Source organism: Sinohyriopsis cumingii, unplaced genomic scaffold (genome assembly GCF_028554795.1).
Source record: "Sinohyriopsis cumingii isolate HCF-2022 unplaced genomic scaffold, ASM2855479v2 utg000615l, whole genome shotgun sequence".
In the NCBI taxonomy this organism is placed as follows: Eukaryota; Metazoa; Mollusca; class Bivalvia; order Unionida; family Unionidae; genus Sinohyriopsis; species Sinohyriopsis cumingii.
The window spans coordinates 1,086,015-1,103,547 of NW_028315917.1; the positions used below are offsets into that span (position 1 = coordinate 1,086,015).

General features: G+C 35.8%; 2 protein-coding genes across 2 annotated transcripts in view; one reads left to right on the forward strand and one right to left on the reverse strand.

Annotated features, from left to right (window-relative positions):
* The window catches only part of LOC149773759 (CD82 antigen-like), a 294,550-nt gene that overhangs the window by 4,380 nt on the left and 272,637 nt on the right, over nucleotides 1-17,533 (forward strand). The window lies entirely within an intron of this gene.
* LOC149773760 (uncharacterized) lies at nucleotides 14,432-16,178 on the reverse strand. The gene is made up of 2 exons (XM_089946037.1): nucleotides 15,813-16,178; nucleotides 14,432-14,738 (listed from the first exon to the last, which is right to left on the reverse strand). Exons 1-2 carry the CDS (start codon nucleotides 16,171-16,173, stop codon nucleotides 14,437-14,439), a joined length of 663 nt encoding a protein of 220 aa, XP_089802163.1. The 5' UTR covers nucleotides 16,174-16,178; the 3' UTR covers nucleotides 14,432-14,436.

Here is a 17,533-nt window from a genome sequence, read left to right on the forward strand (position 1 = left end):
AGAGTCTGAATTTCAAAATGTAAGCGATATCGACGTTGTAAACATACTTTTTAAGTGAATTTGAAACGTGTGTTTCGTATTATAGTAGAGTTCAGGCAATAGCTTCCGGTTACGTGGAACATGCACGGATAGGGCGTTTTAATTCTGCAATAAAAAGTCTGAACTCTTCGTTTTGTTCATGTTGACGAAAAATATAAATAGAGTTATCGACAGAACACGACCTGTTCGATACAAGGGGTATAACAAGGACCCAGTCAATTCACGTGATTCGGTAGCCATACCCATTCTCGGATATAAACTTGCGGTGGATATAGGGAAAAGTGTGACCTTGCAAAATACTTCGATAGTTTTCTGTTCTGTACCAATCATTCTTTTAACAAACACTTCCCCTAGAAAATCCATTACAGACTGCGATTTCTACGTTGTATCCAAACTTGAACTGTATGTAACCTACATGTATATTATATGGCACTTATTGCGGTCAATAAAGGTTTAAAAGCCAATTAGTACTATAAGAATGTTTATAAAATAAATATTCGGAAGGCATTTGACTGAAAGAAAAATTTCTTTTGCTGGCTGCGCAGAACCTATATATGTTTCGAACTATATAGACAATGTGTAAATGACATCGGACAATGCTATTTATGAAATCAATGTACTTTAAAGCATAACAAATGAAACATATTTTTATGAAACATAAATGTATCTCTCAGTTTAAGAACGCAAGTCACGCCAGAATGTCCATAGTTTCAGCCACAGTTTACCTCTGAAAACTTCGCTCATTGAACACGGACGTGGAAGATACGCTCATATGAGAAACAGGAAGGGGAAGAAGAAATACAAGATATATGTAGTTTTTACTTATTTTTGTCTTGTGTACATTTTCATTAGACCTTTAACAGTTAATTTTTTTAATTTTCTATAAAGTTGGAAGCTAACATTTACACTGACACAGGCGAAACTGTTGAAGTAACATGATTTAAAAACTTACTTTTATTCTCTCTATAATCATCAAACGAAGCGTAGATTTTGGTTGCTCAAAATGCCGAAGTCAAAGACTTTTACTCAGTTTCTGTACACTTTAGCGACAGATATAAATAAAAATCTTTTCAATAAGTTGGTGCGGGTTAGGTAAGTTACAAAAGTGTGACATAAAAATAAGAGCATTAGATTTCCATAATTTTTTTGTTTTCTGCTAGTATTACGGAAACATATAAATAAATAAACTAATAAATAAATTAAAAAAATATATATTGTTACGATTCTGTGTCTTATGATATGTAATAGAAAGAAGCGTACCCAACAATTTAATTAAAATTATCAATTTATTTCTCTAAGTTACAAAGTGAAAATTAAAGAGACACTTCCAGTAGTGTGAATTAAATTCCAAATAATCCTTAATGTTCCAGTCACAGGTTCAATGGTATAGAATGTTTCGAATGAATTACAATAGTCTTCAATATCCATATGCAAAACAACGATGCAGTCCAGAATGTCTTTGAATGAGTTCATAATAATTCCAAAACAACGTGTTAATCCAAAACAAATGACCAATTAGTAATTCCAATGAATAAGTTCAATACATAATTCCTCTCGAATGAGATCGGACCTGTAAATAAGTCCCACAGACTGATCTTAGAGCTGGAATGAATTATTTGTTCATCAGGTCCCTATTTTTACACATTTTCACTTGACCAAGATGGGAGTCATTAGAATGGAAAACTACAATCAAATTGGAAACAAGTGTGCTTCATTATTATTCTAAATTCGAAGAAGCTATAGCAACATGTTATTTACAACTTACAAGTGTGGATAATGATGGACATAATTTAGCTCTATAAACATATTGTTTATAATGATTACTATCTTAATCTACAATCTACCATCATGGAATAGACAAACGGTAAACACACAGACACACACACCTATATATATATATATATATATATATATATATATATATATATATATATATATATATATATATATATATATATATATATATATATATATATATATATAAAATATATATATATATATATATATATATATATATATATATATATATATATATATATATATATATATTAGGCGATATGTACTATTTATAGTTTTGTTTTATCGTCTAGCACAGGGATACGCCAACCAGACTTGAAAACCAATAGGTAAATAAACAAAATAGTTTCAAATACATTACACGAAATCACTCAACAATATTTACATACGTAAAAAAAAATATTTTATGTGTTTAACGTTAAAAAGGTAATTTAAGTATCTAAAATATTGTTCATTTCATTAAGTGTAGTCTAAGTTGGATGTGTCGAAGATAAACATTCAAAATATTTAAAGTCTTAATTTCCGACATGAAATCTGTTCTCCAATATTTTGGAGAAATTAAAGATGTATGTGCTTTTTCAATGTTGATAACAGAAAAGGCCTATCAGCCTTGACAGAAGAATCGTTCAAATATTTCTGTATGGAAAGTTACTGTATTGCGTTTATGATATAGTTCAATATACAACGTTATATTCTGCTAAATTTGCAATATAACTTTAAGATCTTGTACATGTAACGAATTCATGTACAACACTTGCAAAAACTGAGATATTTGTTTTAGATAGCAAAGTTAGAATTTAAGCAGTACATGAAAAGCCAATATATTAAGTACCTGCATACACAAATATCAATCAGCTGTGGTAGCAAATTAAACAGGATAAAAAGAAAATAACGTGAACATGATTGAAAAAAAAAATGATCAACTGAACAGTCTGTATAAACGCTACACAAACAAAAATGAATATATGTAAGTATATGTAAATCGAGTGGATCGCCAGTGGCACAATGGATAAAAATGCGTCTAACACTAGTTTTCATAGAATACGATTGCGCCGACAAATCGAAAAAGAAAAAGAGAGAAAACATGCTAGTGTTTTTAAAGAAATCTGGGCATATACTGTTTCATAAAGGAACAAAATTTTGCAAGAACAATGTTAAATATTTTCCTGGAATACTTTTAAACTTACTCGGACAAAAAGACCATCTGCAGCAGAAAGACGAAACATAGTTCTTAAACTAGAAAGTTGACGTTTTTCACTTAAAATCAGACCAGATAATGTGTTGACCCTTTGCTAAATGATGTTCATGGATTCAGAGGCAGAAATCAGCGATCAATTGACATACTACGGTTGAAACATGGAAGGGAGAAAACAGACCAAAAGTTTGGATCAACCTGTTTATTTGCTTGACAAATGATACATTTATATCATCTAAATTTTAAATCTAAGAAACAGTTCAAATTTCAAATCGCGCAGCTTTTATTTGGAAAAGCCGGCCACATTGTTACCTCTATCTAGGAAATGTTTACAATTGGGAAAGTAATTGTTTGTTGATCCAGCTGTTTAGAAAGTGGGAAACGTGAAGGAAGAAAATATCGAGGAATAAGACTTGTATGGGTATGACAAGCACTATATCATGTGGAAAATTGCAAAGAGCTTGAAGAAGAATTAGGTGGAGTAGGAAATATAGGTCATTTAGGAATCGGGAAACAAGACTTTCTGCCAAATGTTCTTTGAGAGACTATATTCATTCATATCGTTGCTGCTACAGTAGCAACTGGTACACATTTCGCCTTTACCAATCTTTTAAATCTTTCACCAAATAGTACATTGTCATATTTATGTGTTTATTTTAACAATAGTTTTCTCCTAAATGTGTTCCTGCGTATATGTCCAACTATTTCCGCTTTCTAGATTTTAACACATTCTAACTCTTCTCTTAATACATCTTTTGTGTTCGGTCTGTTTCTTACATAATGCCCCGTTTAGCTCTTCACTCTTTTAGTCATATTGTTTCAACATCCGTTTTCATAAATTTTGTGTTTGGTTTGACAAAGTTCACAATATTTACAATACCCCTTAATTATCTTTCCTTTTGTGTCGCTAATAAGCATTAAACTGCCGGTAAAAAGTCTCAACTTTGACATTTTCATCGTAAATTTCAATTAAAATGTATGCTTCCAATACATTTTCACTCAGCAGGTGATGCTTGTTTAAACATTTTCATCTCATTACCGCCAAAGATCTGAATTGTTTGTTTTTCAACACTTATCCCTAGGAATCAATAATTAGAGCATGCTTCTGCATGAAGTCTCCGCCATTGTGATTTGTAGCTTTTGTTTTGTCCCAAATTAATTTGGTCGGCGACTCTTTCCAATCTGACACTTTAAGGTATTGTTTTAGAGTGCTCGTAAACTCGCATTATCCGTCTTAAATATTAAAAAAATATACAGACTCTTCTTTGAAGGTTTCACTCCACGTGGGATAAACACATCTTGTAGCAAGTTGGGTCTTCTAAAGAGGACCACATTAGCTAGAATTATTTTTTGATCAGAGTTTGGAATTTGTTTTAACCGTTGACAGAGAAAATCAAATTTTTTTTTACATATAATTTGCTTTTAAAACAAAATAATTAAATCCACTGCTTATAGTGCCTATGTATAATTTTCACACAGCACACGATAAAGTGTAACAATTACACTGTCCTTGGCTGACAAAATGTAGGGAACGCTTTTTGCACAATATTTACTAACCAAATTCAGTTCACAGTTTGGGGAAGCCAAGCAAAAAACTGTAACATATTTTAGACTTAAATTCGGTATGCACTTTGAGGAACACAATATTACATGCAACCTTGGCTGACTGATTTTTAGGCTTAAGATTCGGCATGCTCCCAGTGTTACTGATTTCAACTGATAATGCAAAAATATAGCATTGATTTTCAGAAACTAATGAATAAAAAAAAAAATGCCAGTGAATGTTTGTGACTTACGATTTACCTTTGTCCTCAGAAGCATATATAAGCATAACCTAAAAGTAATTTCTCCTAGTACTATAATACGGTAAAAAGGGTGTCCTACTTTTATTTCTTCTTGCACTCTTTACTACTACTACTGCTTAATAATAATAGGGACCCCGAGTGGTCTAAAGCGCTTACCGTTACGGATCACTGTCATCTCACCTCTGTCTGCGTGGGTTCGACCAATGTGGGTATGTGAGAAAGCTTGCCAGTAGCTTCTCGTGGGTCGGTGGTTCTTTCCGGGGTTTTCCAGGATTCTTCCATCACCATTTATACTGGCCGCCATGTATAGCCTACATTGTGCTGAAAAATGGCGTTAAAGCCTACAACAACGAGAACAAGAATAATAATAACAAGAAGAAGAGGAAGAAGAAGAAGAAGAAGAAGAACAACAATAACAACAATACTAATAATGAATAGTAAAAGAAGTAGAAGAATATCTTTGAAAACATGTTCTGCAGTCTGTTGAGTAAGATTTACTCCAAAGCTTTGTATTGGAGATATTGAAGGTACGTTTGTTTTAAAAACTAGGAAGGTAAGGATTTGGAATGTTATAAGAGAAGTAATCAAGGCACATTATAGATGGGACTATATGTTAATATTCAGTCTGTCAACGTACATTTGGACCACATTTAACACCCCCACGCCCGATATTTCATTTAGAGTCAAAACTCACATTTCCATCCAAAATAAATACCATGCAACAAACATTCCGACTCACCATGATAAACCTATGGAGTAATATGGCATTCCAGTTTGAACGAATGCAGGATAGGATTTCCATCCAATATAAAACCAACATGTGACAAACAAAATGAACCCGGGGCTAGATTGAGAGTGAATGCTTTTTCGTAAACGTACTGTTTATGACATACGTAACAATGTTTGAGTGAGCACCTTCGAAACATTCCCAATCCTAATACCTCAGACTGCCCCTTCTATGATGAAAAATGAGGATAACATATAATATTTGTTAAGTGAACATTCTGGCTATCTATTTTCTTTAACCCAGAAACATAGTGCACCTCCATGACAATATGATACTCTTAGATCATTGGAAATTGGGTCTTACTTTACAACATTTTTAACTTGGTATACATGTTTATGTACATGAAATGGAAGGGACAAAACCCTAATCATTCATCATCACTAATATTTAAGCTTAATACAAAATATTGATTTTTTTAATAAGTGATGGTTTCTGGTTCTCTCTCTCTCTCTCTCTCTCTCTCTCTCAGAAACACACATCTGTTAAGATACGCAACGTCATCTACGTGTATGTCCCTACATTTATTAGGCAAAACAAACTACGGCGTTTCTTTCAAAAGGCAGAAGAAAAAAATGCTACTCTCTTATAGGCAGACTCGCCACACATGATACACCCTAATACAATAAGGTGAGTACAGACAGTCACCAATGCATCACTGTCACAAAATATATCTGAACCAAGCCTTTCTAAACGCCTGTTTTACTCAATTAAGAATAAATTGCTTCTATCAAGACTTTGTGAACTGATACTAGGCTCATATAATTTATGTCTGCTTAACTTAGCTTTACTAATTTATTCTTGATTATTAAATTACTTTTCATTAAAAAATACTTATTTTCATTTGTTATTAAGCGTCAATGCTTACCAGTAACTGTATGCATGTCTTTGAGTAGAAATATCTGGTTTCTGCGCGCATATATATATATATATATATATATATATATATATATATATATATATATATATATATATGTGAAGTTAATCTAACGGTTATGATGTGTTGATTTACTAGGAATTTTGCCTTTTAACAAATTATTTGTTTTCTATTTGTTATTTTTCATTGTAAATTAATGTTGTCTCGTTTTTACTGTGATTCATGTTAGTATTAATACCAATCTTCAATATTTTGGTTTTAATAGATAAAACAACTGCGAGAGAGACAGAGAATTAGGCTTTTTTGAGAGCAAGCCTATCAGCCAAACATTTAGTATCAGTGACTTAGACGATAAGAAATAAGAGTATACAGTAACTATAGTTAGTGGAACTTAGGGATAAATCACAGTAAATGCCTTAATAGAATGATAATTGGATTAAATAGTTCAGAAATTTATAATGGACTAATGTATTTATATATGTTAGATGAGCAAATGTATCAACCTCAGTGTCAAATATAGTGATGCACAATGTAACAAATTAAATGTAATGGATATTCTTGATTAATTTAAAAAATAGCTGGCTGATGATTATGTTGCATCGAGGTGTCAAATATTCTACCAGGCTTTTGTTATAATTACAGCTAATTATGTAAACATAGTAATAAACACTACACAAAAAGGTGAAAAATAATGCAGCAAATTTTTTAAATAATCGAAGCAACGGCTAACCTGAGCGGGTAAACACTAATGCAGTGCCCTGTGGCAAGGCACCCGAACAAATTAATTATGATGTGCTTTTATCTTTCAAATTTTGGGATATCGTTCATCTGTACTGGAAAGTCTATACCATTAAAATTTTACATGCTTTCATAGGCTTTGTAATAATTTAACCAGTCCGCGGATAAAATGAGGATAATTCAGCCCATTCAAAACATTGGTTATTGTTATTGTTGACATTGATACAACCTTGACTTGCTACTATTTCACGAGGTAATGGCAAACGTGAGGTCACACTGAGCGCATTGTATTTGTCCGTGTTGACGATTAGTCCTGTAAACGGCAACCATGACCTGTTCAGAGCTACGCTGCTGAAATGTCTCTATGTCATCAGCTACTTTTCGTAAATCAACTTCACGTCCATATCTGCGTTAATAAAAACTCGATGTTGTGTAGCAAACTTGGACTCGATCTCTATCATTTGTCAAAAGAGCACCTGCACGATCTGATTTAATTTAATGCTGCGATGTTCCTCCAACTGAGAAGCTAACACCCTGCGTATACCTGCTTCCGACAAAAGCGACGACCTAATCGAGCGGAACAGGATCAACAAAAGCATATTTTTTTAAAAATCGAAACCCGCAAAAGCATGGAATCCTTGTCTGTTCATTGCTAATAATAGTACTGGTTTTCCTTAATTGGTTGTGCGTAAACAAATTTGGGTACTAATTAAATATATCAATGCAGTATAAACCATGAATCCATCCAGGTTTGATCCTTAAAACCTTCCTGATGTGGAAATAGTATCTAAGCCTGTCGATGAAGAACTGCTCAGATATGTACACGAGATTGTTCCGCTTGCGAATAACGACTTTAATTACGTTCCCGTGCTGACTTTTCCGATGAGCCTCATCCTGAGCGTCCTATCTATGCCGCACATCAACGAGTGCTACAACAATATAAATAGCAATATTACATTCAAAATAAACTCCAACGCTTTAGTTTGATTAAACCAAAACAAGAACAGTTTTATATTTTTCTCAATTGCATTACATGCACTCCACTCCTCGACAGAATGAAATTTAATAATTTGATTATGTGTTTAAACTTATTTTTTAGCGTGATGAAGTTACCCGAATGCGCTGCGAAATGTTCAGCAATATCAAGCAAAAATATTTCAGCGACTTACGGTAAAATTATTTCTGCTGCGCTTGCGGCCCTGATCACGCCAAAGTCAATGTCTCTGATTTGCTCGCACGCCTGCGTCTTCAACGCCGCCGTCGGAATCCACGAATTAAATTTATCAGGAGAACCAAACCATCTGACTCGTGATTTTTTTCCCTTTTGGTCAAAATGTTATGCTTGAAAAAAGAACCTTTGATAAGCTCTCGTGCCGCATCTTTAAGCGTGTAGGTGAGAGTAATGTTTCTTTAACTTTAGCTACCACAAATACCTCTTCAGTCCAATTGGGAGTGTATCCTTTTTCAAACGTACTTTTCTGCTGATTCTCACCCGGTCTCTCACGTTAGATCTGTGGGATGTATAAAATAAAGCGTCTGTCACTTGTTTCCACCTACTTTGCCGGGATTCCGTAGGGGTCATTGTGATACTGTTATGTTTCGTGTGATTATATTCGTCTGCGATTTCCTTCAAAAAATCTAAATATGGGATAGTGTTGTCGCTGGTGAATATTTTCCACATGCGGTGTTTGAACCTCTGTTAAAACGTTTTATCACCACGGCTTTGCCTTGGTTATGTATGCTGTACAATATGCTAATACTTTTCTTAGCTAGTCTGAGATGGTTTTATTATAGAATTAACTGCCATAATCCACCCATCATTTTTTTTGTTTTTTGTTTTTTCTCTATGGCATTGAACGCGTCGACGATAGAAGCGCCTTTATTATTTTGTTAAGGTATAACCCAAGCGAATTTGCTGAACACATCAATGATGGTGAGCAAATATTTGATTTCATCGTTATGAGAGTTGTAATCTCATATATTTCACTAAATCTGTTGACCAAGTATCATCCACCCGTACAGCAATAACCTTACGCCGTGAAAATATTTTTTGTACGGGTATTCTTCGGCAAGCTTTTAATGATTCTCAGTCATTTCCTTAGACTCACCGGGAACACTGCCGCCAATTTCGGGAGTCGTTTGGTGTACCAGCACACATATCGTGGGAATTGTTCCTACTCCTAATTTATGCACAGGTCCTATGATTCCTCACGTAAAACCGGGGTCGACTCACTTTCTAAAATTTTAAAGTTTCAGATACAGTAAATCATTTAACATCACCTTATCCTTTATCGCATCCGGCTCTATCCCCTGTATGATCTCTGTAACAACAATCATGACGCATGGCAGTCGCACCCACACCGTTATAGTGCTCTTGACCGGGAAAGTTGCTGATGGTTGTCATCGAGTTTCTCATCGAGTGGATTCCAGGGAGCCATGTATTCGTAGTGGGGTAATGTCCATCCTACTATATTCCTAGGGAGAATTCTTTTGATTTTATGAATATCGATGGCACCTCCTATAATCTTACTTCCTCCACATTTTATGCATCCTCCCACACACATATTATGTTATATTCTGATATTGTCATCGCTCGTATCCAATCAATAGCGGTAACAGTGAGAGTGCATTGTTTATAAATGAATTTTTGTACAAAAGGTTATAAATGATTTATGTACAAAGGTATCAGTCACATAAAGACAGTCTTGCTGCGGGCGGTGTCTTTAGACCATACCCGATATTTATTAGCACCAGAAACAGCACAAATGAGATCAAATCATTTTACGATAGTTTTTGGCAGTCACCTCTACCTCCCCCATCTTTGCAGCCTTCTTCCTGAAACGTAAGCACCACGAACTATTACCGTTCATTTTTATATTATTAAGTTTCTATTAAATGTAAAATAGTTTCCACCGGAGATTTTCCGCTCTGCCGTTTCTTGATATATTGAACACAATACCAACCACTGTCATCAGTTCCTCGAATCTGAAACGAGTTTTACAAAGCCCCTTTTGGGTGATCTATTTTCATTTCTCGAATCACTGGAGAGCAAAACGCAAAAAATAAAAATATACATCCTTTCGATCAGAATCACTGACTACCGCTACCCAGTGCGCCCAATCCCCATCACAGTAATTTTGAATATTAATCACACAACTTTCCTCCGCCTACATTTGATCCTGAAAATGGTCTTTTAAGAAAACCTCTGAAAAGTTTAACCATAGGAGCTAAATGTCTTTCGATGTCATCATTAGAAACATAATTAATCCTCTGGTCTTGGAAATCCAAAAATAATTTCAAAGCAATGTCCTTGTTCAAGAGTTCTGCATGAATATAATAATATTTCCAGAGAAACGAATTAATCTCTTAGAGTCCAAGAAATCTGAAGATACATTAACATATCACTCAAAAAACTCAAAACTTCAATACTGCAGTTCTGGTCAAAACAGAAGAAAACAACTTGACATCAAGTGTTTAAAACCCCAGACTCTCCAATTCTTATGTTACGTGTCTATGCTCGAATAAAAAGTAACACAAGAAAGAATGCAAACAACAAACTTTTAAAAATGTAATAAAAATTTTATTTCCCTGGAAAATATACTGTAAAAATGAAAAATAATGAGTACTTAAAATCCAAAATTAATACAAGAATAATCCACGAATAATGTTTTTGAAGTCCTAATATTGAAATGTTCTAATGATTCCAAGTTAGAATCCCGACGACGAATCCAAGATGGAAGGCGATGACATAAGCTGTAGCCTGTACTGTGTTGACGTCTAGAGTTCCTTGTACAAACACAATTATTTATCCTCCGGTTTTGGAAATCCAAATAACATTTTCAGAAATTGTCCTTGTTCAGGAATTCTGTAGGAATACAATAATATTCCCAAAGAAACGAATTAATCTTCTAGAGTCCAAGTAATCAGAAAAAGAATTAACATATAACTCAAAAACTTAAAATTTTCAATACTTTAATTCTGGTAACAACAGAAGAAAACAACTTGGCATCAAGTGTTTAAAAGCCCGGACTCTTAGATCTCACTCTCTCTCTCTCTCTCTCTCTCTCTCTCTCTCTCTCTCTCTCTCTCTCTCTCTCTAAACATCACTATTAATACTTCTCTCTAAACATCACTATTAATACTAAGTATTTCGCAATTTCGGAAATGCCTAATTGCGAAATATATTGCGAATCAGAGAATGACGTGATCATGTTTACATGTAAAAGTCACATAGCTCCTGTATGTCTTTGATAAGAACCAATCATTTTACTCCTAGAAGAAAAGTTGTTTACTTGACCCTCAATCAAGGCGAGGAACGAAGTCAAAAATAGAAACAAGTGTTTCTATTATTAGGTATCTAAGGAAAACTCAGGTCAAACTGAATTTTCTGGAAAATATCAAATTCCTGATAAACCAAATTCCATTACAATGACATGTAGAAAAAAAGATTCCAAAACCCCCAAAACAATCAAATTAAATCAAACACAACTTAAATCATATATAATTATATCAAATATATGTAACAATACAGAAAACATGAGCTCTTTTCAGAAATACTAGTGCATTTCCAGATATGCCTTGCATTTTACACGTGGCTGTCTCATAAACTGCCTTGCATTTTACACAATGATCGTTTCTAAGACGAATACGTTCACTTTTTTGTCGAGAACGTTTAACATCAAGAACCAATCAAATTTGACTAAAGCGTAACACGTATAATCCCTATCAGTGGCATCTGTCCACACGATTTCAATATCTGCGGGGGGCGGGGGGGGGACTGAAGTCATTCCGTGTGTTTGGAGACATCGAAATGAAAAAGAGTATAACGCTACAAACTCTTCTAAAGGAATTTGAGTGCTTGTGTCCCTGTCCAGGTACTTTTTCATAGCTTCCATCAGCATAACCTAAGCCCGAGTATAATTTCTATTAGCAATATAATAATTACAATCGAGTTCTTTCGCGGGATAGCACCTAGAAATGATGTGGACGTTAATGTGGCTAATCCAGATATTATCAAATACATACTTGTTTCCATTCTGATTCCCACGCCTTGCCGCCAGCTGAAAAGCCATAAAAACATGCTCACTACCCGCATTCATCGCTATTCTCCACATGTTGGTGACCGGAGCCGCAGTAAATTGCTCAATATAAGTCGGGTTTTGATCAAAATAGAGCTTTGTGTAACTTTAGCTAACATCGATTCTTATTCAAGAGCATACGTAATCGAGGGTGTGATTTTTGTCATCCACAATGATAACCAAGACAATGTAAACTGAGAGTCTCCACCCCCAGTGGCTTTGTGCATGTACTGAGCAGGATCATCCCAAGCTAGCGACACAGATCAAGTCTGAATTTTTCTTCGATCTCCAGAATGGCTTTATGAGGTAATAAATACACATCTTCATCAAGCTTCTCGATTGTTCGGTAAGTGCTCGCATTCAGATTAGTAATATTCGAATCCTGATATTCTACATACTCGTACTCGTTCGTAGGGTCATCGATGGGTGTGCCTACGTATAATTTCCAATAATCGAGAGTGATTCTCGTGCACATGTTTTTATACATCATGCATTAACATTTTGTTCTCTCTGGTTGGATTTCTGACGATTCTGCAATATCATCAGAATTTACCATAATCTTTTTAAGCCGTATCCAGACATTAAAGTGGTAATAGCAAATCGATTTGAACGTGTGCCAAGTGCGTTAGATGTCGAATCCGCGCTCTTTTTCAAGTCGGATAAAACCTGCTAGGATTGTGCTGAAAGTTTAGCCGCAGTTCTTTCAATGGCACATTCAGCTCCTTGTTTTAGCGGTGGTGATACGCTTGGAGTATTGCATATAATCTTACACGCTTGTTTTTTGGCCGACTGCTGTTCAAGCGACAGAGGCTGCTTGGGTAGCTCCTGCTTCAGCGGATTTGAGAGCGATTGGCGCAGCTTTAGAGACCATCCCCAGTAATGCTGAACTAATTTTAAAAAATAACGTGGATAAAATTTTACCGATGACTTTACGTCTCGCTAGACGTTTTGGTTGCAAGGTTTTGTAACATTATCCAGGGCATTTTTTTACGTGAGGCGCTTACGCCGGATGTGCAAAGCACATTAAAAACGTTTACGTCTGAAGACGCTTGAGTCTAAAGACATTTACGTTTTAGATGCAGACAATACGTTATTCTCTCGTTGTTACTGTCCACGACATTACCAGAGTGACCTGTGAGCCATAAAGTAATTTCAGAAATCGAAAACATGTTCGTTATTGGATACTAAATAAACAGAGTAGCCTTAAATTGCATCAACGATCCTGGAGGGAAATAAATCGATATGGAATAAATCACGTTTGACGATGTCCCTACAGAAGATCCTTGAGTGATCGAATAGTGTATGAGCAAGCTATTGAGATCGGTAATATTAATCGGAATTCCCCTTCGTACACATCATTACCACCGATTAAATCCTAATACGGTCCTAAGAGAATCAATCACACGAAAATTCACCCGTAATTTCCATCGAGGGTAATTCTCGTTCTTAATGTCGATCTTAATATTAGAGGCAGTTTGACCCTTTTCTGTCATCAGCGGAGAAATTTTGAAGGCGATATCGGTAATGTTATATCCGCTAGAGGCTATAGTAAGTCTAATCCACGGAACGTGACACTCGCATGAGTTGGGGATGGTTGCTAAATATTAAAACGCATTATTTTTCATGGGAGGCCCCGAGAGGCCGAGTGGTCTAAAGCGCTCTCCGTTACGGATCACTGCCATCTCACCTCTGTCTGCGTGGGTTCGAGTCTAGGATTCGCCCAATGTGGGTATGTGAGAAAGCTTGCCAGTAGCTTCTCGTGGGTCGGTGATTCTTCCCGGGTTCTTCCTTCACCATTAATACTGGCCGCCATGCATAGGTTATCGTGTGCTGAAAAACCCCATAACAACAACAACCGTTAAGGTGAAGATTTATTCATGATAAGGAATGAATAACATCGTGGGATTTTGCTCACTTTATTCAAAACATGCTGCTAAATAACCTGCGATTATATAAAAAATATATAAAAAAACGAATCAAAATAATGACAGCGCTACCAGAGTACAAAGTAAATGCGTCAATCATTTTTATAACGGTCATTTCGAAAGTTACCGAAATATTAATCAATATGCATATTTTAATTTATTTTCAGAACTGATTGGCCGCAATATTACAATTCAATCCTAAATACAGAACGAAAACAAGATTATTGCAAACTTACAGATTCTTATGTTGAATGTGTCACTTTCAATCGCACTTTCAGGTTCGTAACACGTGTATATGTTACTCTGGTCGACATCTGTCAAGTTCTTTATTGAGAGGAAAGCACTGCTTAGAGAATATATGTCGTTGTTTCGTATCATAGATCCGTTAACCCTCCATAAAACCTCCCCTGTGGACATACGGGATAATCTACACTCTAATACTAAGGTCGAGTCCATAATATTATGTCCAACAATTGCTATCTTTGGAATAACTGTTTCATCTGCAAAGAGAAGAAAAAATAATGACACTTTTGAAAATCAAGGGCAAAATAGTAGGACGAAAGTGTATTTATATGTGCAGGCGGATACAAAATATAAGCAATACGAATGTGAAGTGTAAAAGTAGTTATATACCAATGTGTTACTCACCACATGTATGCATGAAAATCGTGGCTAGTTCTTTTCTTTCTGTCCATGCTTACATGTTGAAAAGATCGCTTTGCTACGGACGGACAATTTTTTTCCCCACTGTTCAACATTATATTACGTGCTGAATATATGAACATATTGTGCTTCCGCGCGTCTTGCATGCTCCATTAGGTCTATGCAAGTAAGTGCAGGCGTTATATCGTTTATCATCCCAACAGCCCCCCCCACCCCCAAGTACCACCACGCCATTTAAGATTTGCCTCAACTTGGTAATCAACATTATATTGCCGTGTACATACTCACACATGTTTATGGTAGAATATGGTAGATATTTAGAAGTAAATGGCAAAATGAAAAAAATTTCATGCTACCTCACGAAAGTTCAAACCTACGGACACCTCTAATACTACCATTCTATTTGTAAAACACCAGAAATTTTAGTGTGTGTGTGTGTGTGTGCTTTGGATTTGTAACGTAGCTTTAACAATTTTTCAGTCATATCGCTACGATGTCTGCAGTGTGACAGATTATAGTGATGTCTAGCGCTGGGGCATCATGCTGCTGACATGTATCATCATGTCTCACCCAGTCACATTATCCTGACACCAGGCCAACCAGTCCTAACACTAACCTCTTAATGCTGAGCGCCAAGCGAGGCAGCTGTTAGTACCATTTTTGTAAGTCTTTGGTATGACTCGGCCGGGGATCGAACCTACGACCTCCCGCATCCGAGGCGGACGCTCTAACCACTAGGCCACCGGAGTAGTCAGAAATTTTTGTGAGTTCATGATTAAATATGCATGCCAAAACAAAGTATTACGTTAAATTCTGCCGCAGGTAAGTATCATTGGACTCCATTTTTCATTAGTGGTTAAAATTTGGGTTGCCTCAAATATAACTGTTTATATAACTATTGAGCTACTTACCATTAGTTTCTATAACGACTCTGTCGACCAAATCCTCTAAATCCCATTGCCGTACCACTCTGTACACACCAGTATCATTTATGGTGATGTTCTTCAAGTTTACAGTCACCGTTACTAATTCAGGTGAAGTGTAGCCAACAGAAACTCTCGCTCGATCAGTTGGTAGACGTGAAACAGAACGACCACCGGGCAATATCTCATGGAAAATTGACTTGCCATGCAGTATAAGGATAGCATCCTTCCCTGTATTGTTGACCGTCCATGAAAAGGATACATTTCGCCCAATTATGCCTTGTATGATTCTTCCTTCTAAAACATTATATATTGTTAGGTAGCAGAATGCAAGATGTAAGCAAGACATGTTCCCGTCTATGCATGTAATTTTTTGGGACAGCTTAATTTCGCATGAGTCGACATTAACAACTCAAAAAGTGTTTACTGTCTTTATTAATCGATCAAACAATCAAAGGATGTCCTTTCCGATCTTTCATGATAAGAAGTATTGTCACGTGTATAATTGAAACGGAAATAATGACGAGATTACAGTCAGCATCCTGAGTCTGCAAACCGTGGTGCACACGTATTCATTCATTTCGTAGTTTCGTAGAAGAAGGATATATAAACTATTCCTTGTTCTCTGTTTTATTCTTGTGCAGTTTTAATACCTAAAGAAAGAAAATGCATGTTTGAGTGATTGCAAAATGCAAGAAAATGTAAAGTAGCAGAAAAGATAATCAAGTGCATCTTTCAAACAAGTGTTGAAATCATGATGGGAATACTATTGTTACACGCACACGGGTATTTACTTGACCGAGCGGTTGTCAAACCCTGGCGCGATTTTCGCTAAAAGTCATTAAGTCTACCCCGACTTTCCAAAGACTTCCATACAACCTCAGTTGTAAATTAGAAAGCCCGACGTGTCCATTCTATACCTAAATTTTCCTCTAATTAATGCAAGACCACAGATAAACCAAACTGCCAACTATCTATCAACCGTACATCTGCGTGTTTTGGCTTCATTATTTTTCCGTACCACCAACCGTTCACGCCTTAGAACATATATGAGTACTCCCTAACAATGGGAACTATTTTAACTCCGCCACCTTAGGCCAGTCCATGTATGCTTTCCAGGCACATTTCGCGGATATAACTGCACCATATTCGCCCACATGGCGACATAAACGGTGTCTGCCAAGTCCCTTTTTATTTATGCCCTTGTGTAATTTACCGGTTTAGTACCGCAAGTACTGTCCTTGCAGTCACGCTGCCAATGTATACCACTAGGTTTTAATATGGACTATTTTACTACAGGTACATTCATTCGGTTTTGGTCGGAATTCACTACTAGTGAACCAGGACATCATGGAAACACACTAACACTTCACTCCGTGACGTTTGCTCCTATTAATTAGCTCATTAGTTCGGGCCAGGAATATTTCCATGGCGCCTAATTCCAATAATCAAACAAGTAATCACACAAATCTAAGAATTGCTTAAAACGGGGCGCTATAACCAAGTGCACATACTCTAAATTTACTACACTATTCTGCTTCAAATTGTGGCATATGTATTTTGACTTTGAATCATTCTTTTATAATGGGGTCGGAAACTAATATTCCATTGTTTGATCATGTAAAAATACCAAACCGAAGTCTATAAATATCAGAGAGGAAATAATAATGGAATGTGCATAAAGTTACATACACGTATGCACAATTTTC

What these genes read in the sequence shown, in the direction of transcription:
- LOC149773760 (XM_089946037.1), bottom strand. Translation starts at nt 16,173, where the DNA reads ATGTCTTGCTTACATCTTGCATTCTGCTACCTAACAATATATAATGTT. An exon ending in AGTCGTTATAGAAACTAATG is followed by an intron (nt 14,739 to 15,812) that starts GTAAGTAGCTCA and finishes TTCTCTTTGCAG; the next exon opens with ATGAAACAGTTATTCCAAAG.